The sequence below is a fragment of the Atta colombica genome, unplaced genomic scaffold (assembly GCF_001594045.1).
Source record: "Atta colombica isolate Treedump-2 unplaced genomic scaffold, Acol1.0 scaffold155, whole genome shotgun sequence".
Taxonomy (NCBI): Eukaryota; Metazoa; Arthropoda; class Insecta; order Hymenoptera; family Formicidae; genus Atta; species Atta colombica.
The window spans coordinates 1,330,241-1,358,187 of NW_017259245.1; the positions used below are offsets into that span (position 1 = coordinate 1,330,241).

Here is a 27,947-nt window from a genome sequence, read left to right on the forward strand (position 1 = left end):
GGCGGCGGCGGCGGTGGCGGCAGTTCCACCGCCGCCGCGACCCTCGCGTCCGCATCCTGCACCCCCCAGAACCCAGTCGTCGTCGTTGCCAGCCCCTCCAGCAATCATCAGCAACCGACTGGTGTACCGGTCACCGCTGTGCCCAGGATACTTAGCAGAAATGTCAACGGCACATGTAAGTTGTTTGAAAACTGTCTACTTTGCGATCAGAAATCGAAAATTGTAGATGTATCTACATACTTTATAATTTAACGCTGAAAAGACTTTTGTATTGTACACATTCTTTTTTTTATATACGATTAATTGAAATTCACAACGCAAATATTAACTATAATATTATTTTTTGTGTATACACGATAAATTAAATTAAATGAAATTAAATTAATTACTCGACGATTCAGGGAGAAAGAATTTGAATTTTAATATCGCATCCTTTCAAATCTTTGCGTGTAATTTAAAGCGAAAAATAAAGATAGGTATATTAGTTGCTTTCCATTTTTATAAATAATAGTACAGTCTAAAGTTATGTAATTATTTTATATTTAGATAATGATGACCTCATTACTTACTTACTTTGATGATAAGAACACGTTCAACAAAAGATCATCTTTGTAACTGTTGTAAAATTCTTTAATATGATTGGTTTTATTTTTAGTTTTCCTCACTGGATCTAAGACTCACTGGTATTCATAATCAGTTTTTATTTCAAAACTCTTAAGTAATGTCTTAAGACGGTCTTAAATATAAGATCCGACTGAATACCGGCCTAAGTGTATAGACCAATCATGTAAAGAATCTTAGAATAATTTCCAAGCTGCTTTTTTTGCTGATATTAGTCAATCATATATAACAACATGGATTTATAATCTGACTTTTAATGTGAATAAGACTCGGTAAAGCATATGAGTTTGTGCAGATTGTAGAATGTAAAATCTCAGTTGAAGTCATAATAATGTCACAAATGAGAATTATCTCTGGATTTTAATGTAAATCAAAAAGCAACTAATGTCTTTAAAGATACATTTTACTATATAAATAAAAATCAAATAATTCTGTAGTTTCATATTAAAAGATTTAATATACTTTTATTTTCGAGTGATTGAACGAGCAATTGATAAGAGGATTGTAATATAAAAACTTTGGATTTTTAATTTATAAAATGTATCTTTGAATTAAATGAAAAAAAATATTAAATATTTTATAAATCACATTTATTATATTTTTCATCTGTTTTTATGTACAAAAGTTATTTGGTCAAAAATTTATCTGTCTCTGTATAATCATTTCTAAGTATCTTGTATTTCTATTTCTGTCTTCTTTTCACATTTTTTTCATCTCCGGGAATTAATAAATGCTTATATTATCCCGTTACTGCATTAGTTCCAGTTCGAATAACACTGTTAATCTTTCGGCTAATGTCTTTAACCGTCAAGAATCAATTTAAGAGTAAAATTTACCCATTAAAGCCCCTATAAACTTGAACGGTTCACGAGGGAGTATATGGTTTACATACGCAGATTAAAATACAGTAAGAAATGCGTTAATTTTTTTGCATGCTCCAGATACAAAGCGCAATGCTCCAAAGAACTACTACTCTTCTCTCGCTTCAATATTTTACCAAAGCTGACGAAAGAGAGCCGGTTATCCTGCTGCGCTTTACAATCAGCTGATTCATTGATGAAATAAAGCTTGTTTAATATTGGTACCATTCGCGAAAAAATAGCGAACACGCGTAACGCATACGTTTGCACGGATTTACGGCCGATTTATGAAATGAAACAGGGTGTCTGATCGATTTCATACGAATCGATAGGTATGAAATCGCTCGTTAATTACATCCAGCCCATAATTTTCGATCGTGCGCATCGCAAATATAAACGTTATTCTCGATAATTATTTTCTTTGCGGCTCAAGTTAGATGATCTAATAATTCAATTCCTAAGATAGAAATTCGACGCATCTCTATAATTTATAATTATAATTCTATGCATTTTTTTATACACGTGATGTATTTTATATATATATTTTATATGTGTGTATATTATTTTTGTTTCTTAAATTGTTTTCCATATTTCGACATAAATTTATAAATAGAATACTAGTTTGAATTCTCACGATTATAAATCATTTTTATCAATATTAATTTTTATCAATACTAATACCTGCATAATATAAAATGTATTATATTTATTTAAATATCTATACTTGTTTAAATCTTTTATCTATTTCAAAATATTTTGTATGCTTTAATATGAAGTTATTAATAATGACTTTAAGGATTTTATCACATCAATTATCGCAGCAATTAATTTCTGTTATTTTCTTAATTAATGATTATTCTATCATAACGTGGTAATTAAATTTATTTATTATAAACTGTGATCATAATCAATTATTAATTTTATTATTATTGATGCTCACTGAATAAGCGTCAATTCGATTACATTTTACTTAAATTTATTTGGAGATATTCTATTCTTTAAGTACTAATTTATTTTATCCCTACACTTCTTCATGACAATAGCTTCAAGTATTCTGTAATTATCCTAACACCAAAGTTTAAAAAAAAATATAGAAGTTTAAATTTTTTTTAGTAATCCTTTGTGATGTAACCTTTGATATAAACGTGTGAAAGCCCGTATTAAAAATAATAATAATAATAATAAATTTAGTAATATTGTAATCCAGAAAGTATCGGATTAGGCACAGGAAACATTTACCGGTTCATTTATCGAGGAAAGCAAGGAGGCCATTGGATTTTGACGTGAGGGATTCTCGCCAAAGGCCAGTTTATTTTCTCGTTTCTTGTAGATCGATCCGCTATCGCACTCGTATATTCGTGAGCTCGTTTCTAAACCGCGCGCGCGACTCGCATCTCGATAGCGAACGCTGCTCTCTCGCCGGCGAGTTTACGCAAGAAACGTAATCGCCAGCAGTTACCTCCCGGCGAAGCGAAGAAGTTTCGACCGAGGAGCTACCATGGGCCATCTCGCTTTTATGTGTGGGTATATATGTATGTATATATGTGTGTGCGCGTGCGTCTCTTTCTCTCCCTCTTTCGTCGAGAAACTGGATGAGTCATGCCAACGATAAAAAGCTCCCGTCAGAAAAACAGGATTTTTCTTTTTCTATCTCGACGAACCGCGGCCAAGCTCTCGTCTTCGTCTACTTCGGGTATTTTACTTGGTGCCCAACTCGGTGCATCGCGACAAAAAGCACTCGACCGAGTTCGATATGTCGCTTGTATCGAAAATTCTTTTCGGTCAGGCGAAGCTTCTTGTCGTCGTTATTTGTTTCTTCGTAATTTTCTAAATTTTCATCTCCGTTTTGTCGGAGATTTACTTCACCGGAATGATCGAGTTACGATTTCGGTAGCAGAGGAAGCTCCTTAATAAGATGCAATTGTATTGTGTCGCGTGATATCATTAAAACCAATGGAATATAATTTCATATGGAAGCTATGATTAGAAGTAGTATATTACAACACGATGCTGTGTAACGCCCCTGGACGCTTTTTTGCGGGAAATGTTTACCGTTTCTACTAGCAACATTAACGTGACAAAGCGGGAGCAAGTGAAGCAAATAATTAGTAAACAGCAAAAACATACTCATTAAAAACACAATATTTTTATCCCGTGAGATATATTTCAACGAAAGAGAGAGGCATAATATTTTATTTGCGGGACATATTTTTATTGATATCATTATTTGATATCATGCAGAATGATTTATTATTGATATTGACATTGGAGCATTGAGACTATTACCTGGAAAGAAAAATTTTGCTGAAATATCTAAAAATTTAGTCAGATATAAATCTGAATATAATTTTGTTAAGCTATTAAAGTAATTGTAGGACACTTAAAATGATTATTTCGAGTATTTTTCTATCAGAATATTAAAATGCTCAAGCATAATGAGCAATGCTTTTTTGCAATATTGTTCATTACACTTGAGTTTTTTACGTAGTTATTTTGATGATATAATAAAATTACTTTTAGATCTATGTCTAGCTAAATTTTTAGATATTTTAGCAAAATTGTTTTTTCCATGTGTGTTTGATATTTTTTTTATTGCTACCTCATAAAACATGTTGAGTGCTTTTTATAATAATGAGTAATTTTATAATAAGAGACACAGTATAGTACTGAGAAAAAAAATTCATTAAATTGACTTAGTTATTTTTATTTCTTTTGTTGGAGAACGTGTGTACACTAAGAAAAATGTCCGGTTGGATTAATCGAAATTCTGGTTGAAGATAAACAAATCAAAATTTTCTGATTAGAATTTTCTGATTAGAATTTTCTGACTAGAATTCTAGTTGAGATAATCAGAATTCCGATTTATATGATATAATCAAAATCATCTAATTCGACCATTTTCAGCTAAACATTTTTCTTAGTATATTTAATTCAAATATAATATATTTTTTTACTTAAATACATATACATTCTTCATCGAAAGAAATAAAGATGAATTAATTTAGTCAAGTGAAAAATTTTTTTTTCAGCGTAATGAATCATTACATGCTTGTTGTTTACCAATATTAAACAAAAGACGAAATGATTATTTAGAGTTGCCATTGAAAATCAAGTAAAATTCGAGAAAATAAGGAAAGATCAGAGATTTTCTAAAAACTTAAAATTCTTGGTTTTAAAGAAGTTTGGTATACAGTTTTGAAGTACTAATTTTAATTTAATAGTCAATTAATTTAATAGTCTATTAATTTAATTTAATAGTCAAATGCAAATAGTAATTTATACATCACGATGTTAAATTGCTCTCTCAACAATTAATGATTTCTAAATCAGCATAAAAATGCAAAAATTTCCAAATATTGTTAAAAGTCAGAGAAAATTGTGAAATTTTGTCTGAATATCAGGAAAAAGTTAGAATTTTAGGTCCTGCAGGAATTTGTAGCAATCTTGTCACTGCATTACTGTGTCTCTTGCTGGAAAGCACTAATTAATTAACAGCATTTTCGATACATAATTGGGTACTTTTGACATAAATATGAATCTCGATTCACTTTTGATATTTCGACGGATATTTCCATATCGAAGAACTCTCTCGTTTCTTTCTGGACACTAGCGATATCTCGCGCATTCCCAGCATATCGCCAGGCATTCTCGGGTGCGTTGCCGCGCTTTGTCCGTTCGCGAGATGCGGTATGACTCACGGAGTTAGCAAGAAACGGCGCGTCAAGCAAAAACCACGCCGTTTCTTCCGCCGGCTTGGCCGGCGTGCAACTATTGCACGTTGCGTTTTTGCTGACTTCTTACGAGCGGCCGGCGCGGTCGTGTAAGCGCGTTGACCACCACGACGGCGACGATGTACACGAGCAAAAAGCGCTTTTGCCTCGCGATATTTCTGCGAAAGGCGAAATTACGACAGAAAGAACCGTTCATTGCGAAAGAGGGCCTATCGTATCTCTTTCTTATTATTTAAAATTATTAATTATATTTTAATTTTATTGCATATAATTTTATATTTTTAATTTTAATTTTATTTTAATTTTATTTTAATTTTATTGTATATAATTTCTTTTAAATAATGAACATTTAATTATATTGTTGGATTATTGTTATTCTTTTCGTTACAATTTTTTTTTTTTTTTTTTTTTTAGATAAACAAAGTTTTCGAATACAACTGAAGTTACTATAAACGAACCGAAGTTACCGTAACACACGCGTTATTACCACGCGGCTGTTTGATAGGCGACATTATACGTTTTACACGGGATAAAAAGAGGCTCTGTCTATCTCTCCCTCTGTCTTCCCTTTCTCTCTCTATTGATGACGGCGCTGGCGCTGATGCACGGCGAAAAAGCTCTCGCTTTTTTGCGGTAAGTTTGCCGTGTGCTCGTGCCCTCGCTTAAGAAAACTTGGCGAGCGTAGCTTTTTTGCGTCGGACGCGAGAGAGCTCGGCATGAGAGTCTCGCATGTTCGCTCGCATTCCCTTCCTCTTTCTCTTTCGCGTTACATATTACAACGTCGGAAAATTTGCGCCGTTGATGCACGCGGATTCCTATAAAAAGGGGAAAAAGAACAAAGTCAAACGCGGCGCGGTTAATCGCGTTCAAGAACTCGTCTACATATTCTTAATTACGTTGTATCTTTTATATCGAAAAATTTTATCTTCGATACTGCTATATTTGCAAGACGAAATATCAATATTTTTTTATTAATAGTGTCGAAAGAGTTATTATTTATGTCCTTTTGTAATCATAAATAAAAAAATAAAAAATTCTCTCGTTATTTTTTCTGTAAATATACGGAAAGAATAATTTTATTAAAGTATCTCAAAATTTAGCTAGATATATTTTGTTGGAATATCAAAATATTATATAGGAATTTCAAGCATGAACAATAATGTTGCAAGAAGTTTTGACATTTTAGCAACTAGTTTAATTAAATGTCTTTATATATGTATAATTAATTTGATTGAATCAATAAAATTATTTTGAAATCGATATGTAATTAAATTTTTAGATACTTCAGCAAAATTGTCTTTTTGTATATGCTTAAGTATATTAAGTTAATTCTTTAGTAGAGTTCTGAAAATTTGGGATACCTTATCAGGACCCAAAATTACAAATATCTACATAATTTGAATAAAATATTGAAACTACATGTATAGCTTAATATAATAATATGGAACATACGATAATAAATCAAGAGCTGCATCTTCATCGAATGAAAACAAGATGAAATTATGTTTATTTTTCGAGGTTAAATTTATATGCAAATTTATGTACATAAATATCTTTCCAGAATGGCCGTTGACTTATTACTTTTTTGTGATCATTAAAATCATAATTTTTTAAACTATTATAATCGTTTTTTTTTTTAGAAAAGTCTGTGGTAAGATTTGTGTGCAGCTAATGACAGATAAAGCTCGCAGACGCTTCTTTTACTAAGTTATACGTGAAAGATTACATTATAACATTTTTTTCTCTCTCTATTTCATCATTAATCTATTTAATCTAGAATTTTGACACGTCAATTTTGATACTTCAATTTCATTATATAAAAAAATTAAACATTTCTATGGTAACTCGATTTGCTAAAGTACCATCTTAAGAATTATCTATACATTATTATCTAAATATGTGTGAATCAGGATTGTCACAAAACTAGAGATTAGGGAAATCAGGTTTTTTGCAAAATTTCCTGAAAAATTAAAATTCTTAGCTTTAAAATTTAATATATACACGTACAGTACACCTATGCAGTTTTGGAATACTATCAATAGAACAATTAAATGCAAGCAGTCAACAACATTGATAGTAATTAACATTGATATGTTAAATTGCTTTCTCAACAAAATATTTGACGATTTTCAAATCCGGACAAAAATACAAAAAAATTTCAAAATATTATTGAAAAGAAAATATTATTAAAGAAAATTAAGAAATTTTGTTTGGAAATCAGAGAAAAATTATGGAATTTAAAATGAGGAATTTTTTAAAATAAGGAATTTATGACAATCTTGGCAGACATACTCAAAAGTTTAAATCAAATCAGAAAAGAGCGTGTGTTATAAATCTACATATACATAGAGATACTTACGACTTAAGTCATACGCGTTAAGTCAGATAATTAAAGTTCAATAGGAAATTTATTATCAGACTTTACTCAGATATTATGAAACGTTTTTGACGAAATATAAAATCATAATTCGCCCTGAAAAGGGCTTCGTTATCGAGCTCGGTGCCATGTATTTTATTTATGCGGATAGAAAGTTTCCGACTGCTTAGCCCGACATCGAGCCATGTCGGGCATTATTACGCTCATTATGGACGTTCGCTTGGCGGTCATTAATATTTTCACCTTATCATTTGCCGCTTTACAGCCAGTTTTGTCCACGGGACAATAACTGTCTCGCCCTAATACGTCCGCGTACCGGCGATTTTGTAATCACTCCTCGGTATATCTCTTATTACTCTATTCTTCTCGCGCTCTATTCTTATTAACTATATAGCTACCTAAAAGCAGGTATTATTGTATTAATATTTTGTATTTATACAAATTATTAAGTATAGATGCAATTCAGGAAAAATCTGAAATAATGTGGTTATCTTCGAAACAATTTTTTTGCATCCAGAAATAAAAAATAATTAAATACAATAAGGAAATAATACAATAAGGAATAAATACAATAAGGAAAAAATAAAAATGGATAATCGAGCATTCTTTACCACGAGAAGGTGATTATCTTTTTCCCTTCGGAGATAAAAATCTATAAAACAGTTACTGACGTCCGCAAGATCTATTTAATTTATTCAAAGGCATTAATTAATTTGTAGGCACTAAAATGATATAAATAACATGTAAAAAAAAGAATGAATACTAAATTAATTAAGTAAAGAAACGCTAAATGCTGTCGAGACTAAATCTTGGTGTCTAATAATAGCCATATTATGAATTAAATATATATTTTTATAAGAATAAAATCGAAATTTGTAGCTGTAATATTAAAAAAATTGAATTGTTTGACTTTTCTGAGAAAGAGATTTATAATTAAATAGGTTCACACACGCACAAAATAGATTTACCATCAGCACCGAAATTAAATGATATTATCGACATGTTTTTCTTATCGAGCTACTCTACAGAAAAGAGATGCTTAAATAATTGAGGTATACGCAATTAGACATTTTACTGTATCATTTCAAATGGCAACGAATTTATTCATTATTACGATAAAATCATTCCAGGACGCGTTATCTAGTTTTAATGATTCTACACGAAGTTGTTTGTGTGACATGCAATAGTGTGCTCTTTACGCAATCGAGGGGAAGGAGGGAAACCGCAGCTGCTTTTATCTCAGGTTTTCCTCCCGATCGAATCGTTTCAGGGTTTGTGTACATTCATGCCTGGTGGACGACCGTTCGCGATTCGGAATCAAAAAGAGTTCTCCGTCGAGCCTAATCTGAATACGATCACCGTGTTCGGGTACGACCGGTGGGTGGCTGCACTCGAATAAACGCCTAATTCGAGCAACCCATATGAATGGGTTCGCATCAGATGTGCTCTTTAGTACAAAGACGAGAGAACAGTACGCTCCGTTTGTACATCTTGCTGCTGACCGACCATGGTGAGAGCCGCGAGGTTTGCTCATCCTTTCGGCAGAGACTTTATCTGCTAAACGAGTATGGAAAGAATGGACTTGTGTGCGTGCGCGCGCGCGCGCGCGTGTGTGTGTATGTGTGTGTGTGCTGAGACATTTAAAAATTTAGCTGGATAAAAATCTGAAAATAATTTTGTTGAACCGTCAAAATAATTGTCAAAATAATATGTACATGTTGTGAGAATTATATTATTATAAGAATATAAGGTGTTTTTCATTGTGTATAATGGCGGTTAAATATATAAATTTAGGGCAAATTTCTTATTAATAATAAATTTCTAACAACCGACTGTATGTTGACTTATAACATTTTGAGCTTTTTCTGTTTGATCGATGAATCGGGAGCGAAATCCTTGTAAGATGCTCAAACTGGTTGCTAGAATATTAAAACTTTTTCATTGCTCATCGTGATTGAATTATAAATATATTTATTAAGATTACCTACATACTATTTCGGTGGTAAATAAAATTATATTCTTAAGTCTATATTTATCTAAATTTTTAGATAGATACTTTAGCAAAATCATGTCTACTGTGTACTTATCTGAAACTGTATTCTAATTGATAAAACTAAATTTTTCAATCCCCTTGGATTAAACGGAGGTAAAAATACTAGACAGAGGATTAATAATGAAAATAGAAAGACAGAGAAAGGCAGAGAAGACGATCAAGCTAATCAGTGAATAACTTTCAATTTTAATAAATGTTCCTATTTTAAAAAATAGTTTTATGTGATTTATACATTTATGAATCGTATATATATATATATTTTTTTTTATTTGCGAATATCAACAAGAATAATAAAAGACAGATCATTTAATTAATCCCGACATCTTGAATTTCAATCGATAATTCAATAACGAGTATGAAATTCACAATTGTCTCGCGTATGCTAATGATAGATAAAACCATCTCTTATTCTTCCCATCGCCTTACTGGTCTCGTTTCTTTTTTCATTTCTTGGATCCGCTTGTGTTCCCATAGGAGTGCGCCGAGGCGCGCGAATAAATTAAAAGGCTTGCGGGTCTCAGCTCCACACACCCTATCGGCGGACAAAGGGCGACGAGCTTCCCCGTTTGTCTGCATTTTTTTGTTCTAAGCGATAATCCGGTAGCGCGATGCTTGGATGCGCCCGCGCCTGTCCGTATCCGTTTTCGGGGTCCATCCGATGACCCCGCGGGCTTTTTCTTTCTCTCTCTCTCTCACACTCTCTCTCTCTCTTTCTCTGTCGTTGTCTTTCCATCCAGTAAGGGACGATGATATGCATATGCTCAACGCATATGCATATCATCGTCCCTTACTGCGAGATAGCGAGCGAATACGAAAAGAAAAAAAGGAAAACCGGCTATGGAAGAAAAAGAGAGAGAGAGAGAGAGAGAGAGAGAGAGAGAGAGAGAAAAAAAAAAACAGTAGAGATCTCGGGAGGAATTCCGGCGCGCTGGCTGCCTCTTCTCCGCTCCATTCCCAGCGAGTTTTTGCCCCCGTGGAGAACGTTCTTTCGGCTTTTTTGCCGCCGTGGGGGCCCTCGCGACGGCGACGGCGACGGCGACGACTGCGATGGGGGCAACTTTTTCTCCATTCTATCTTCGGGGCCGTTCGATCTGCATGAGTTACACGCGAAGACATTACGTTCGCTCGTCGGGATGAAGGACGATATCTTTCTCGAGTATCCCACGATCAGTCACTTCCTCCAGGTGACACCGCTACTATCTCGGTAGCGGTAGGAGGAACCCGCTTGCGCCATTTGTGTAAAAATATTGTGCAATAAATCTTCATTGTAGAAATTATATTTTTATTACCAGATTATTATGTAATGTTCAATGCTCGATTATTATCGAAGATTACATCATGTTCAACTCGATATTAATTTATATTTATTTTTTGATCAAATTATATCTTATATCTTACTCATTTCATTTAATTTTCTGTTGAAAGTTTTGATATATATGTTTTTAATTTGATTAGTGATCGATTGCCGATCATATATTCTGACTTAATTTTCGAAGGAACCGTGATGAATGACGATGAGGCTTCTGTGCCGCTTACTTGACTACAGGTGTAGATACAGATTAACGATGACAATGGACACGTCGATTAGTTCCCGCAGGTGATGAGCTCGTCCACTGAAAAAAGAAACCCCTCAGTTCCGCGACTAACCCTTTCATTTCTACGAGGTCAAAAAAGGGTCTTCCGTAAAAGAAAAAAAATCATTTATTCAAAAGAGGTCTGTGGGAAACCAGTTTTTTACACTCTCTCAATAACATTTTTATCTAAACAAATTTCATTTGTGCCTATGAAACTGTAGAGTGAAATGTGATATAATTTAAAACAATATATTATTTCTTTCCAACAGATTAGTTTATATAAAAAAAATTTTAAGCAATTAAAATTGCTTAAAATTGATTTTTTTTAAATAAAAATGGATAAAAATGGATAATAGTAGAAATGTAATTGGATTAATATTGTCAAAAAGATATTATTTAACAAAAATAAGAATTATTACAGTTTTGACAAATAAATTATGAAGTGCCTGTTAATGTATATTTATAAATAATTATAAAATAATTTAAAATATTTATAAAAGTTGATAATAAAGTTACATCTCACACTGAAAAAAATTTATGTAATTTTACATGGAAATTACATGTTTATAACTGGAAAATTACCTAAATATGATTGGAAATTTCCAATAAATCATCATTCTAAATATGAAGAAATTGTAAATTTCCAATAAATCATATTTAGATAATTTTGCAGTCATAAACATGTAATTTCCATGTAAAATTACATGAATTTTTTTCAGTATAGTTATTAGTCGATTATAATTAATTAAAAATCAGGTAGCAATATATTTCGAAACATATGATAGATTTCGCCAAATTCCATAATAATTATTGATTGTATTGATTCAGTCTTTTAAGTGCTGAGAAAAATCTAGTTTATTAGATAAACGCGATGATATTTGTGAGGAATAAAAGCTCCAACGCTGACAATTTTACTGAGATATTTTGAAATTTATATTCGTACTATGAAGAATATAATTTATAATTTTTTACAGGCTTCTTGCGATATTTTTCAGTTTTCAAATTTCTTTATTTTTTTTATCTTATATATATATATATTATCATTCAGAGAGATAGAGTGTCGTTTTGCATGCGTTTACATGCGTTAAAGTCGATAAAAATTATACGTGGAAATTACAAATTTATAGTGTTTGATGACTTACATAGATCGATTGAAAAATAGTATGAATAAAATTATATTTAAGAAGGAGAAGAGAATACAGCGATGTAATTTAAGTAAAAAAAGCTTAAGACACTTATATTTATTATAAAAAAAATTGCAAATATTTTAAATTCTCATATTATAATAGATGTTTCTTTTATCACTAGCAACCTTAATAATTTTAAACGCGCTTAATGTAACTTTTAATATTTATTACTTTATAAATTTCTGTATTTTGCAAAACGAACATTGAATTATGATATAATTAATTGGATTGATATTCGTGAAAAGTTATATTTCTTCAGCATTATGTATTATAAAATATATTTGATCCTTATATTTTCTTAATTTTATTAAAATAATTAAATTAACACTTTGCATGCGTGCGTGCGTGCGTGCGTGCGTGCGTGCGTGTGTGTGAGATTGAATATAGAACATTTAAATTAATTTTAGAATTAATATATATGATCATTATATGTATATTAATACATATGATCACGACAGTGTCCTTAAAATGGCGCGAATTATACCCTTATAATAATTCGACCAGTCGCTGAATAGAGAACTGCGACATAAGGTAGGGCTTAAACCCCTCATCGAGGGGTTGGAATATGGGCTGCACCCTTGGGACTTAAGATTACTTACCCGACCAATACCAATGACGATTTTAAACGACCTCCATTCGAAGACCATTTAATACTCCCAACTAGGAAAGAAATCTTTCTGAAAAACAAGATGATGAATCTTGTTTGTATATTTAACCGTTATTGTACGTTTATTTATTTTATTCATCTTTTAACCCATTTTTATTTTTCGATTTACTAAAGATAATATTTATTTTGAATTTCTGTATGTTTTTATTGAGAAAATTGAATTCTTTTATTTGAATCGTTTTGCTTTTCAGAAAATACTCATTCAAAGAATATATATCAGCGTATTCTTTTTATAATATTATGTCTTTTTTAGAATAATTAAAAATTGAGAACTTTTTGGTCAAAAACATATCTTAATTCTTCTAATTGGTAATTTATAATCTATGTTTCTAATTTGTTTGTAATCCATATTATTATCTCTAATTTTATGTCTTTTCTCATATCTATGCTTCCTTTATCATTTTGGCATTTCCCCGTTTCTCGTTGATCGAGCAAAAACCCACTTTTTCTCACACACTCTTTCAAGAGGTGAGATAGTTAGTTTGTAGATAGTCCTGAGGGGATTTTTGGCGCGGCTTGATGAAGCGATGAGGAAGCCAAGAGAGAGAGAGAGAGAGAGAGAGAGAGAGAGAGAGAGAGAGAGAGAGAGAGAAAGAGAAAGAGAGAAAGAGAGAAGAAATTAGAAAATCGAACAGACACATACTATGAGAAACACAAGAGATAGAGAGAGGAAAAGAAAGACAAGAGGAAAAGAAAGACAAGGATGGGAGGCAAACGACAGGCGCGGTGGTGCAAAGTGGCATAAGGTATAAAAAGGAAAGCCAGGCATGTTTGGGGGCTGCATTGCTGTGGCGAAGCGGGGTAAAAGGACGCGAAGGATAAGGAGAACAAGGCCGAGGAACAGTGCCGTAGAGAAATGCGAAGGATATGAGAAGGGAAGGAGGGAAAGATTCGAACGGCGAGTCAGTCCATCTGCCCGGTGTTTTGTCCATGAAGGAGAGAAAGAGGGACGAAGGGATGGCGCGCGGCGGGGCGACAAAAACTCACCTAACCCTTCCTTGATTACAATGCCGGCAAAAAGCGAAATACTAACCGCCGTCGCGCCGCGCCGCGCCAGATCGCACTGAGGAGAGAAGAGCAGAGTGAGGCAGAGAGAGAGAGAGAGAGAGAGAGAGAGAGAGGGGGGGGGGGGGGGAGTACGCGCTCCTAAGAAACTAGACTCGTTTTTGCGCGACCAGAGGCAGTGGAGAGGAGCGTCCGTTCTCCGTGAAGTATCGGACAAAGAACGTGCACCACACTAACTTCCCCCTCCTCCCCCTCGCTCTCCGTCTTTCGTCACTCCGACGAACCTTCTTGGTTCCATCATCCGTGATCCGGACCGCCTGTAACCCGCCCCCGTTTATTCTACGTATGAGTCTGACCTTTTGCCTCCTTTCTTCCTCCTTCCCACCCACTCATCGCCCTTTTCTTTCACATAATTCCTTCTTTTCCCCTTTCCGCTCCATTATTTTCATTTTCCTTGTTCGTAAACTCCAAGTCCATCTCGGTATTCCGCGGTGCCCTCAGAACGAAGCAAGTACGCTTTTTCGGAGTCCTCGGTGAGTTGTACCCCGATTCTTAGCTTTTGTCGATAAATTGGTATTATTATATTGTTGTTGCATACCTTTTTTTATCATATATAATACCTGTGCAATGATAATATGATGATATCGATATTGTCATTAAGAGTTCGAAGTACTAGACATTTTTTATAATCAGGATGAAATTTTTCGGTATGTGAGTAAAATTTGATTTGATTGTTACCCATATAAGGTATTACACTCTGTCCAGTACTGGGCCAGTTCTGGCTGCCATAGTTCAGATACTGGCGCAATATTGGCAAATTACTGGCTCAATACTGGTTAAGTACTGGATGATAATTTGGATCCGGCTAGCTGACCCAGTCAATGATACTGACTAACAAAACTTTGACTGTCAGACAATCATTTGCCAATGATGGCCTAGTACCAGATTGACAGTCGTAGCGTTGGCTAAGTATTGACTAAATGTTTCATTGTAACTTTGTACTTTACCCTATAGTTCCACATTATTCCTTATGTATCTTCACTATTCTTATATTCGCGTTTATTTTATTTGACAACAAAGATTACATATTGAGAAAAATTTCTAATTGAGAACGGACGAACCAACATATTCTAATCATATCAATCAGAATTCTGATCATCATAATTGGACATCTGATTATCTCGATTAGAATTTAATAGATTAAAAAAACTTTTGATTTACTCATCTATTAAAATTCCAATCAATGCAATCACTTTTCCAGAGACTTTTTTCAGTGCAGAGATTCTGTCATTAGCAAGCAGCATTAATCAAAATAAAAATATATTTATAATTATTCTAAACATCTGATACAAAGAGGATCGATGTTGATATGGAGATTATTCATATCGATAATCTGACTAAAACGAATAAAACTTTTTCGAGTGTAAAAAATATACATATATCATATTCATTTAGTGCACAAATAAGTTTTTACTTAAAATGAACAACGATTATTTTTATCTACGAATAAAACTTTATTCGCACATTTATCCAACTCTCGTGTGAGTCAGATCGATGATCGATTTCGTCGTGAAACGGCGCCATTCTACCCAGGACGAAATAATTTCGCGCGGTCATCGACGGCGCCGCGAGATTTCCTGACCTTTGGCACGACGAGACCGTTGAGGTTTCCGCAAGTCCCTCGAGATTTCCAAACCGTAATGTGAAATGTTACAAACTAGAATTTTTGTTCGTCGATGTTCGCCAACGTTTGTCGATTTTGCACACGAACAAAATCTTTTTATCTTAAAAAAAATTTCTTGATGCTTTCACAACTACATTTCATTGACTCTTTTAATCACAGTTAATGATGATTTCTTTGCATAAATACGAACTCTAAGTCAGAGACCTCTAGAAGGTCATACAAATACAAAGAGCTCGATAATTATATTATATTATTTTATTTTTATTTAAATTTTATTTAGTTTAGGTAAACTTATTATGGCTGATTCCAAAATTCATTGACAGCGCTGAAAATCTACAATTTACGTTACGTATACTATACATTTTCAGTACTGGCAGTGAATTTTGAAACACAGCCACTATGTGTGAATATATGTATCTATTTTATTCGAAAAGATTTGACGTTTGCATTAATTTGATTTTCGTAGTAAGGATTAGAGAGAGGATTTGAATTTTTATTACATTGTGAAATAATATTATCATCGAATATTGCCCGATATTATCTCATTGTATCTACCATCGCGATTGCATCGCCATTAATTGAAGTCGATCCCCAGAGGATCATTAGCCCTTGATAACTTCTCGCATTGGATACGATGCAAAAAGGATACGATTATTTTGCGCCTCTGGCACTGTCTGCCACGAGCATTGCGTCTTCTTGTCGACGGGAGATGTAATAAAAATGATAGTCGCTCGTGACGAAATCGACACGGTACAGCGACGTTCTACTTTTCTATCTTTCTCTTTCACAATTGCTGTCATCTATCACGACCTTGATATAGCAATCTATTATTCGTGGCACTAGACAATCGATAGAAACCAGCGGATTTCGGCGAATTCGATTTTTAAATTGATTCTCGCCGTAAATACTTCTTATGTGAAAAAGACTTCTTATGTCGCACATTTCTATGATAAACCAACAATAAGATGGCACATTTACGTTGCCCAAAATAATACAAACACAGAAAAATTATGTCGAACTTGATTAATCTTCCGATTTTAAAATAACTCAAGCTTCTTGCTCGAATTCTAGAATTGTTCAACTTTTTGGATTAAATGTTGACTGTAAAATACGAGTTAATTCTACTTACATACTTTCTAAAACTTTTAAGTAAATATCACTCTGAAAAATAAAATCTCTCTTAACGAATGAAAAGCCACTTGAGCCACTCTTTATCAAGATATTAACTCAATTTTCACTCTTTAAAGTAAGATTCCACTTCAAAAAATTTAGAAAATAGCTGACAATGTATAGATGGATGCTAATTGTTCAATTCTATTTTTCGAGGGAAAGATAACAATTTTATTATGAGTTTTAAAAATAAATATTTGATAATTAAGTATATAATTAAATAATTATATATAATTAATTAAAATATATGTTGATATAAAAGTGACAACAAAATTTCTTAATTATACAGTGACAGTCTTCTCCTGGATGGCTTTCCGATCTCTCCAATTAAGATCCAAAGTACCAGAATGTTATATTGATTCATAGATCAAGCCAGAGCCTTTTTCAACAGTCAATATATTCAAAGTTTTCTATTTCTTTCCATTTCCACTTCGAACATTCCGATCGCAGTTTGATTTCATTTGGAATCTTTTGTTCGGAACTAAGTCTCCGTCTCGATTCTCCATCCGCAATCATCCGTTGTCATTTGATTCCTGTAGCGACAATTCGACTCTCTCGCCACAGGATATCATCACGATGATTTCCTTATTAGGAATCTTCTTCGCAATTGCGAGTCGAATTCGCGCGAAAAGAGGATAATCTGTCTGACGACATTCTCTCCCGCGGGAAGTACTTTTCTTTCATTTCATCGGTTAGCTAAACAGATCTTTTCCGGTAATTCTATTTAGGACAACCGCATCGATCACTGACGTTTGCAAAATTAACATTTTAAGTTTATTGGCTTATTCGCATATTCTAGCTGATATAATTTTAATTTTATTCATTAAAGTGTGTAATTAATATTGATCTTTCTTCTTATAGTCTTTTTCTCGCCATCTACACTTGTGATTAATCTTTCTCTATTAAACTATCCAGAAGTTTAGAACGATACAAGAATATTCGCGTCGGCATAACTCCGCAAAAAAAACTCCGTCTTTGTTTCTTGCGAAATTTCTCTTGTTCCGCGAGATCGAGGACGAGAGGGGACGGCTTTTCTTTTACATTTAACGCGGTCCGAAACTTTGTTTTCTTCTTCCTAAGATAAGCGACATCCACAATGTGATTCCTCTTCTAACTCGTTTCTCAATATTACAATTATATAGGGAAGGTACAATTGAAATGATTTTTTTTTATGTATATTATCGCGAACTATAGATGCAATTTATTTTACGTAAGGTTCTAATTTGAAAAGAAGTTGTCAGCAATTCCTTTCTGATTGATCAAGAGATGTAAACGTGAACACAACCTCCAATCGCTAGTGTGAGCTGTCATAGGGTGTTACTACTATAATCTACTGTAATCTGCTGTAAATATTTTGAAGCTCTTTGATTGGTCAGTTTTTAAAATCTTTTTTTTAATTGATCAACGAAGCATTTGCAATGTTAAGTGATTAAGATCGCACCCTATGATTGCCTGTATTATATTAGTGATTGGATTGTTTTCGCGTTTGCATTTCTTGATCCATCAAAAAAGAAACTTGATGTCTAATAGCTTTTTTTTTGATTGATCAAGAGACGCAAATGCGAACGCAATCTTCAATCGTTAGTGTAATACGAGCATTAACTTCCTGCGAGCTACATAAGTCTAAGTTCTTAACTTTGTTTTAAGAGGTTTTTAAACCGTAAAGCCATAAGGAATTATCCAATCACAGTCAATTATTTTTCTCATATTCAACTATGATTGATTAATTTCTTAAAATTTTACGGCTTATGGCTTCTTTATAGATCTAGACTACTATCACTGTAAATGGTTTGTTGACTAATCAGAAGAAAGAATTTTACAAATTGAGCACTCAAAGAGTGCTTCAAAGTATTTGTAGCTTGAATATAGTGTGATATGGGCATTACATCGGAGTTAGAAGATTCGCTTTTGATTTAGTGCACCGCCGTTTCTTTTTCGGCGGCCGCGTCTAATCTGGTTCTCCTTCGCGAATCATGCCGCGCGCCTTGTCGTTTTTCTCCATTCCCGGTGGCATCAAGTCCCGGGTTAATTCTCGGCACAATGATTGTAAAACATATCCAAGGATAGAAAACAATGGTAATCCCGGAGCTGTCGGCATAATCGGCGATTCCGGTGTTTGGGCCTTGCGGGAATTCTCTGGTTTCGGAATTCGCATCCGATTCATGTTTCTCTTTTTTCATTATCGTGAAGACGTTTCGAGTATTTATTTAACGTATGCTATCTGACTAAAATTAACGAAATTCTGACCTCATTTTGATATTTTGTTTAAAAAAATAATGAATTATGATTTATCTTATAATTTTTTCGAGACTATACAACAAATCAAGAAATTATCGCATTATATTTACTAGATCGAATATTAACCCTTTATCTGCAATTTAGATTTTTTTGGCAAAAATGCAATTTCTTTTAAATACATCCTTATTTTTATTCAAATTTCAATTTTTATTAAATAAATTTTTATTAAATAAAAGAACTTTAACATTTAAAAAATTATTAGGTACTGTAACAGAGAATGTTCAAAACTTTAATTTTGAATTTTTTTTAAAACCTAGAACGATAAAGAAAACTTGGACTGGACAAAAAAGATTCAGATTGTACGGAGGGAATAAAAATATAATTACAGAAAGAAATGGAGGGTTAACATTATTATATTATTTATCAAGCGTATAAAAGACTGAAACTATTTTTTCGAAATTAATTAGATATATCATTAAGAATAAATTATATTTTCAAGCATCGAACTGAAACTTCTAAAATAACTTTAATTTATATGACTATTCGTTCCCACCAATGTATTATAGATCAAAAAAGTTAAAAGCAAATCAAATCAAGATTAAAGCCAATCGACATGGACGTCCAGTTCTTCGCAGTAGTTGGAGAACGCCAGTTGGACGCAATTCAAATTAATACGACAAGTAGATTTTCTCCGGTTCGTTATAATTAACTTTTGTGTTTTCTTCTTTATATTAATAGATAGAATAATAGCCTTATAACAGCAGTTCTGCTAACGCCTAAATCATTTGTAAGCTACTGCGTAGGATTATAGGATTATACTATCATATTCCATAATATCTATGTATTTATCTGTTATATTATATTCTTTATCATAGATATTATCTGTTATGTTATATTCTTTATCAGTGTGTTGCAATAAAATAAAATAAAATAAAATAAAATAAAATAAAATTTTATTAGATATACGATAATAATACGAACGAAATTTTATTGAATGATAAATGAATGATGGGCAAAAAATTTATCCGAATGACATCTATCTCCAAACTTGTCGTACCCACTCATCCCTTTATGACCACTTTTTTTTTCTTTCAAAAAGTACTGGACCGATCGCACACCGTTGTCCATAAAGAACGCGCGGATTGACGACAATGATGACGATGACGACGACGATGACGACGACGGGAACCCGGGTAGCCGTGCGAGCCTTCGGGGGTACTGCCGCGGTGGGATCAGGTTTTTCTCGCCGTCGCAACGCGTCTCTCCGCCTCCGGGCTGCGTTCGCGTTCCCGGCTGACAAAAACGAGCCACCCCAAGCCAAAAAAGTCGTTATGTAAATGCGCCGCGAGAGCCCGGCCTAGAGCCGCGCCACCGTTCTGTCGGTCACAGGTATACTGGGTGAGCTGTGCGACTCGAACGACAATCAATGATGATTTCTAGCTTAAAGGACCAAGGACAAACGTGGCAAAATGAGACTTGAATCCTGAAAAATCTAGCGATTAATTTTGCGAACATAAAACATTCCGCACAAAATCATAGATTTTCGATCCTCCGTGAAATTGACTGAAACTGTAGTATGTTATAGTTTTTGACTACATTTTAAGTCAATTTTAATTTTCAAGGCTAAAAACCCTAAAAAGTGGTTATGCGGAGTTCTTTCCAAGCGAGAAAATATATATTGCTTAAATTAGGGCTAGAGTTTCAGTAAATTTAAACAGATTTGATTAATGGATGAATAATTCATAATATATATTTTTAATTTTAATATATATTTTTGTAAATAATTAAAATTTATTTACATTGTAATGTTTAAATCTCTCGAAAGACAGGATCGATTGAAATAGTATAAATGCTTGTACTATTAAAAATTGAGATTGAATTTAACTACCCATACAGCACAGAAATATTGCAACATTGCAAAAATATTTCATTGCAAGATTGCAACATTGCAAAAATACTGTGAAATATTGCTGCAATATTTCAGCAACGTAAAAATGTCCGTTTTAAAAATCTTGATACGTAATTGCGCAGCAATATTACAATATATATCCAATATTATAATAGGTTTTGTGCACAGTGAGGGATAGTTGCAGTATTATTGCAGAAACATTATAAAAACGCAGCAACATTGCTGTAATATTACAACGTTACTGCAATATTTATAAGATTTTGTACTATGTAAATTTAAATATAAAAAAATTAGAAGGAATTAAATGTAACATACAATGAATACAAATAAAATATGACTTCATAATTAATTATATCTTTATATTTTATGCGTGTTCTGATATACACTGCCAGTACTGAAAATCTACAGTAACGTGAACTATAAATTTCAATACTGGCTGTGCATATCGGAACACGACCTATATGTCTTATAACTTATTATTGTGTCCATTGTGCAATATATTTAATCCTTACTTCTAATTGTTTTATGTCTATAAATTATAGACATTGACTACTTTTTTTACTTATGTCCATTTCCACTAATCCATGAGCTTAATTATTATATATTAAATTCTAATCTTTAGAACTAGAAAAAGACGAAGTTAAGTTGAACTGAGATTAAAATTAATCTATATTGATAGAAATGGACATTAATTGGGTTTAATAATATTCGTAGTTAGAAACTAACCAGTCATTCCATTTTTCAGAAGAATATAGTTATGAGATTAGTCAATTTCATAACTACAGATGTTATGATAAATCCGATTAAATGTGTCGTGTAAATGTAATCATTAATTTCTATTCTTCCATTATGTCCAGGTCCTTACTTTATTGGGTTATACATAAATCAATATATACAAGTCTTAACACTCAAAGTGAACTTTTCTAGCAGAGGCATAAAGCAACACAGTGAGCAACACAAGAATCATTCTTGTCTTTGTTTCTTATTGATTTTTGAACAAGGATAACTCTCAATTTGTGTCTCTTGCTAATGGAAATATTTTAAAAATATTGCTACAACATTGCTGAAGTAATATTGCAAAAAAGAAGTCTTCGCAAAGTTTCTGCAACATTGTATTGCAACGTTGAAATGTTGCAGCAATGTTGCTACAAGTTTTTCTGTTGTACGGATAATTAAAGCAAAGTTCATTAAACTTAATATTAGTTTTCTTTCTTTTGATTCAAATTTAATTTGAATTTCAATCCCTAATCTGATATGGGTATAATGTAAATATTTTGAAGATTGTTCCTCATCCAATTTTCAAATTAGGTCGAGTAAATATATGCAATAAAAATGCAGGATGAAAAATTATTAATAAATTCAGTTAATGCGGCGTGAAGTTAATGATGAGCGGACGATTGCGCGTGGTTTTATTTTTTAACAAAAGCTCGATCGAAGTGTTATCGCGCGGATGACAGGCTCGGCTAGATGATCAACAACGTGTATATCACATATACGCGGTATTAATAAAGTCGTGAAAACGTGAATAAGATGTCAGCCACGGCGATATAAATAAATGGCGGGCGGCAATAATAATGAGAGCGAAGCGTAAAAGCGAGAATTGATGCAAAAACTATGGGGTGGAGTTCGTGTACTGGCGGCCTATACGGGAATTTTGCTGGCCGAGCTGGCTTATTCGCGAAAATGCAAGATTCGTGAACTGATATTTGGCCTTGCCATGCACAACATACATATTTTTGTTACAATGAGAATTATTCAGAAATATAAAAACAGATGAAAAATATAACAGAATAACGAAAAATATTATTTTGACCTAAAACTGACGAATGCTTTTTACAAGATTTACTCCGAGTCCCTTTGATCTACTTTCTTCTCGTCAAAATGTCGGGCTAACAGTTTTCGAGTATTCAGCGAATAAAACACTTTTTTGACAGATTATGCTTCAAATAAATAAATAAATCACAAAATATCCCCTTTCATTTAATTTCAAGTAGATTTTAATAGAATTTTAATTAAAAAATGGAAGATTATGCGATTTATCAAAAAGAGCACAATTAAGAATCGAAATATTTAAAATAAATAATTATTTGACAAGAAATAAATTGTAATATAATAGTACAAATTTAAATATTACAATAATAAATGAATCATGATTCAATCGATATAAGTTTCAATCTCAAAAACAAAACTGATCCACTAGTTTTTTTTATTTCAGTGAGCACACAATTAATATACAACTTTGTTAAACAATAGTAAATGAAAATCGATCGAAAAATTCAATAAATAAATAAAGAATACCATATTTAATAAAAACAAGTCCTAATAATATTTTTGTGTGAATTTTTATCGTTGACACATAGTTGCTTGAATTGGAAATTGCAAACATTCACAAAAAATATAATTAGACACCCGTTTTGACCAAATATGGAATTCTTTGCTTACTTATATGGAATTTCATTAATTTGTTCTATTTTTTATTTTATGGAGTTAAAATTTAATTTCTTAAAGGCTTACTATCTTGCATAAATGCTCTCTCAATGCTTTGGTGAATGCTTTTCCTATGATGTTTCACTCCAGAAATGCGCAATTGATGGCCAATCAGAAAATTAGCCCAAAATATTATAAGTCAATATAGAACCCCCCTATTAGAAATGTACCAATAAAAAATTTTTTATTCATACACCGAAATTATATTCGACCGCCATTATAAGCAATGAAACACTTTGTATTTTTATATCATGGCTTTCCCTCTTCATTTGTCCTTCTATCGCTCCGCCGAGGATCCTGCTGACCCAAGGCACGGCTCTTCCACGTAGATCCTTTTTTCGTAGGTCGCAGTTCGCGCTAGAAAAATCTCGCGGAACGAGTCGCCACCCCGCCGTCGCCGTCGTTGTCCCCGTCGTGACCGTCGTTGGCAGCGGGGACTTATTCGCGGACCCGAGAGGCCGCGATGTACGAGCGTGAGACCGGGACCCAGGCTCGTAATAAGACCCGCCGGCCAGTTTTTTTTCCGGCTCCTCTCTCTTCCTCTCTCTCTTTCTCTCCCTCTCCAATCTTTCTCTTACCTCCACGACCTCTTTCTTCGGTTTTACCCTGCGCTCTTCTCTCTCTCCCTCTCACTCTCCCTTCTCTCCAACGGCGGCACCGTATTAATTTATACGCGGTACGTGTGTGCACGCCGCTTTTTCTCGCAGTTCCTCGAAATTTGCAAGAAACTAGTCGGACACTCTGGCGTCCATTCGCTTGTCATCCGAAGAGACAAACTCGCGCGATCGTGCCGGAACGGAACGGCGGCGAAGACAACGAAGATCGCGGGTAATCGCGAAACGAGGATAGCGCTTGCTAATAGACTAAAATAGAATTAATCTCATTCCTAATTTGCCTAAACATATGGTATCAATAATGATAATCTTATAAAAGTGCAAAAAAAAATATGTATTTTCGAAGCAGATCTTAGTGCCTAATCATTTCACAAAAAGTGAATTTATATATTCCATTCTGCAAATCAAAAATTTTTTCGATCGATGAAATGCAATTATGAACAGAATTAGAGTAATATCAATACAAGCAATTCAATAATTTTTTTATACTACTAAACATTTTAAAAAGGTATTATAATTTGATGTTAATTTAAACGTTTAATGCCATTTCTATCAACGTAGATTAACTTTAATCTCGGTTCGACTTACTCTTTTTCTAATCTTTAGAATTAGAAAAAGACGAAGAGTAAGTTGAAAGAGAAAGTTAATCTACGTTGGTGGAAATGGATATAAAAATTGTAAATAATATTTATAGACATATTTCCGAACGAATTTATCTTGGCTCTTATTTAAAATTAAATAATAGAGGAAATTGTGCGGCCGCAATTAGCGATAAAGGATCGCTTCCAACCGATTAGCAATTTTTGGCTTTTTATTACAATAGTAATAATCAGCCACGGCAAACTGCCGTCTCTCTACTCTTTTCTTATCCGTCCATGATCTCGACAATCAATTACATCATAATTAGATAGATGCAAGGATCATTAATATTCCACAGATGATTGAATTGAGCCTAAAGCCATAATCACACCATAGGTTTCCGGTTACGGTTTTACTAGTTGAGAATTTTATCTTAGCAATCACATCTAACATTTCTAACATTTTTATCTATTTGTTAAAAATGTATCCTAGGGATAGTGATTAATAAATATCGAAAATATTGTAACGGTTCTTGGCTCCCTTCTCCGCTGGTGTATTCATGCCCTACTTTTATTTTGTATTACTTCATGTTATACTTCGAGATATGCGTTATCATAAAGAAATCGAATCAGGATCACATTGCAATGTTATCAAATCCTCACGCGTTTGATGCATATATGAAGTAATGAATGATATATTTGCTTGGCTTTAAGCTGTAATCATACAATAGATGTTAATTACGATTGCCGGTTGTTGGTTCTATCTTAACCAATTACAATGCAGCGAATATGGACCATCTGCAATGTGATTGCTAAGATAAAATTCTCAACTAGTAAAACCGTAACCGGAAATCTATGGTATGATTATGGCTTTAGGCTCAATTCAATCATCTGTGGAATATTAATGATCCTTGCATCTATCTAATTATGATGTAATTGATTGTCGAGATCATGGACGGATAAGAAAAGAGTAGAGAGACGGCAGTTTGCCGTGGCTGATTATTACTATTGTAATAAAAAGCCAAAAATTGCTGATCGGTTGGAAGCGATCCTTTATCGCTAATTGCGGCCGCACAATTTCCCTTAATGAATCACTTTAACGAATACGATGTGCGATTTGCAGTGGTGCAGACGTCCGTGCCGCAGAACGAGGCCGAGCTGCAACTGTACAGAGTGATGCAGCGTGCCTCCCTGCTGGGATACTACGACACACTTCTCGAGATGGGTAAATATACAAACGAAAATGTATCTATGTACGTTGAAAGACATTTTAATGTGCACTTTTGGATCCAGGGAACTATTTTAATCCAATATCTTAATACTCGTATCAGGCTAATATTATATTTGTCGCACGAAAAAATTTTAAAGTATAATTGTTTATAGGAAAGATTCTCAAATTTGTATATAGTCAATCAAGGCTTGAAATTTTTGTACGACAATATGTAATATCAGTTTCAGACTAAAGATTGAGATTGGATTGGAATTTGATCAACACAAATTAGTTCATTTAACTTAATATTTGTTTTATTTCTTTTGATTCGTTAAATTTCAATCCAATCTTAATCTCAGTTTCTAATCTTATTATCTGATACAGGTACAATACGTATTTCTAGATCCCGGGAAAATATTCCAATCTAGGAGACATCTTTATTCGCAGATTCTAATCCCTATAAATGCACAGTTCTAAACAATCTTTTGTGGAGATTGTAGAGAAAAAAGATATTAAATTGTTATTATAAAATATTATTACAAAAAATAATTGATTTTCAGACAATTAAAAATTTATTCTCTTATTGATTAAATCTCTGGCTGGAGTATTTATTTTATTAGGTTGCATATGTTTTCTGCTGTATCAATCTAACAGTAGACATAAAATATTGATTGTTTAAAAATTAAGATCGTTCGATGCGTTTTTTACTATTTTAAAAATTGAGAATATTTGTTGACGTATTTTTTTCCCATGAACTTTTTGATGTTTTGGCTAATTTCGAATCAATTTTTTTTTTAACAATAATAGAAAATCGTTCTTTATTGCAACTCGTTGAAATTTACTTGAACTGAAGAATATGATTATATATATATATATATATTAGGTGTACAACTTTGCTTTCGCCGTTTCCCTATAGGCTTTAGCGGTAAGTGGTGGTCGAAATAAATAAATCATAGACATCATACAATAAACTTGGGCATCTGTCAACATAACCCCATAGAAACATTAGTCGATTTGTGTCTGCATCATAAAGTTATTCTCGATTGAAAATGTCAATTTACGAGCCAAATTCTCGTCATTTGCGGGAGGTTTTAATTTTTTGCTTCAATATGAAGAAATCTGCGGCTCTGAAGAAATCTGAGGCTCATCGAATGCTCTCAAATACTTATGGTAAGGCCGCTATTAGTGAAAGAACGTGTCGTGAGTGGTTTCAACGCTTCAAGAACGGTGATTTTGACGTTGAAGACCGGCATAGCGGTGGTAGAGAGAAGGTTTTCGAAGATGCAGAATTGGAGGCATTACTTGAGCAAGACTCGTGTTAAAATCAAGAAGAATTGGCATGATCATTGGGAGTGACTCAACAAGCCATTTCAAAACGCCTCAAAGCCATGAGAATGATTCAGAAGCAAGGAAATTGGGTGCCGTACGAATTGAAGAGCCGAGAAATGTTGAACGGCGTTTGTTTGCTTGTGAACAGCTGCTTGAAAGGCAAAGACGGAAGGGATTTCTGCAGCGCATTGTGACTGGGGACGAAAAATGGGTTCATTACGATAATCCCAAGCACAGAAAATCATGGGGAGTTCTCGGCCATGCTTCCACGTCGACGGCCAAACCGAATATGCACGGCTCCAAGGTCACGCTCTGTATTTGGTGGGACCAGCTCGGCGTAGTGTATTATGAACTGTTAAAACCGACTGAAACAATCACAGGCGATCGGTATCGAACGCAATTGATGCGTTTGAGCCGAGCATTGAAAGACAAACGGCCGCAATACAACGAGAGACACGATAAAGTGATTTTGCAGCATGCTCGACATGTTGCGAAAGTGGTCAAGACATACTTGGAAACGTTGAAATGAGAAGTTCTACCCGCCGTATTCTCCAGACGTTGCTCCCTCTGACTATCACTTGTTTCGATCAATGGCACACGGCCTGGCTGACCAGCACTTCCGGTCTTATGAAGAAGTAAAAAATTGGATCGAT

General features: G+C 33.5%; 1 protein-coding gene across 1 annotated transcript in view; it reads left to right on the forward strand.

Annotated features, from left to right (window-relative positions):
* The first annotated feature begins 121 nt into the window (after positions 1-121).
* The window catches only part of LOC108685653 (NGFI-A-binding protein homolog), a 34,362-nt gene continuing 6,536 nt past the window's right edge, over positions 122-27,947 (forward strand). Inside the window, exons 1-2 of the mRNA XM_018190546.1 lie at positions 122-175; positions 25,879-25,980. Coding sequence (XP_018046035.1) covers positions 25,932-25,980 — 49 coding nt within the window. The 5' untranslated portion in view covers positions 122-175; positions 25,879-25,931. The remainder of the gene's footprint in view (positions 176-25,878; positions 25,981-27,947) is intronic.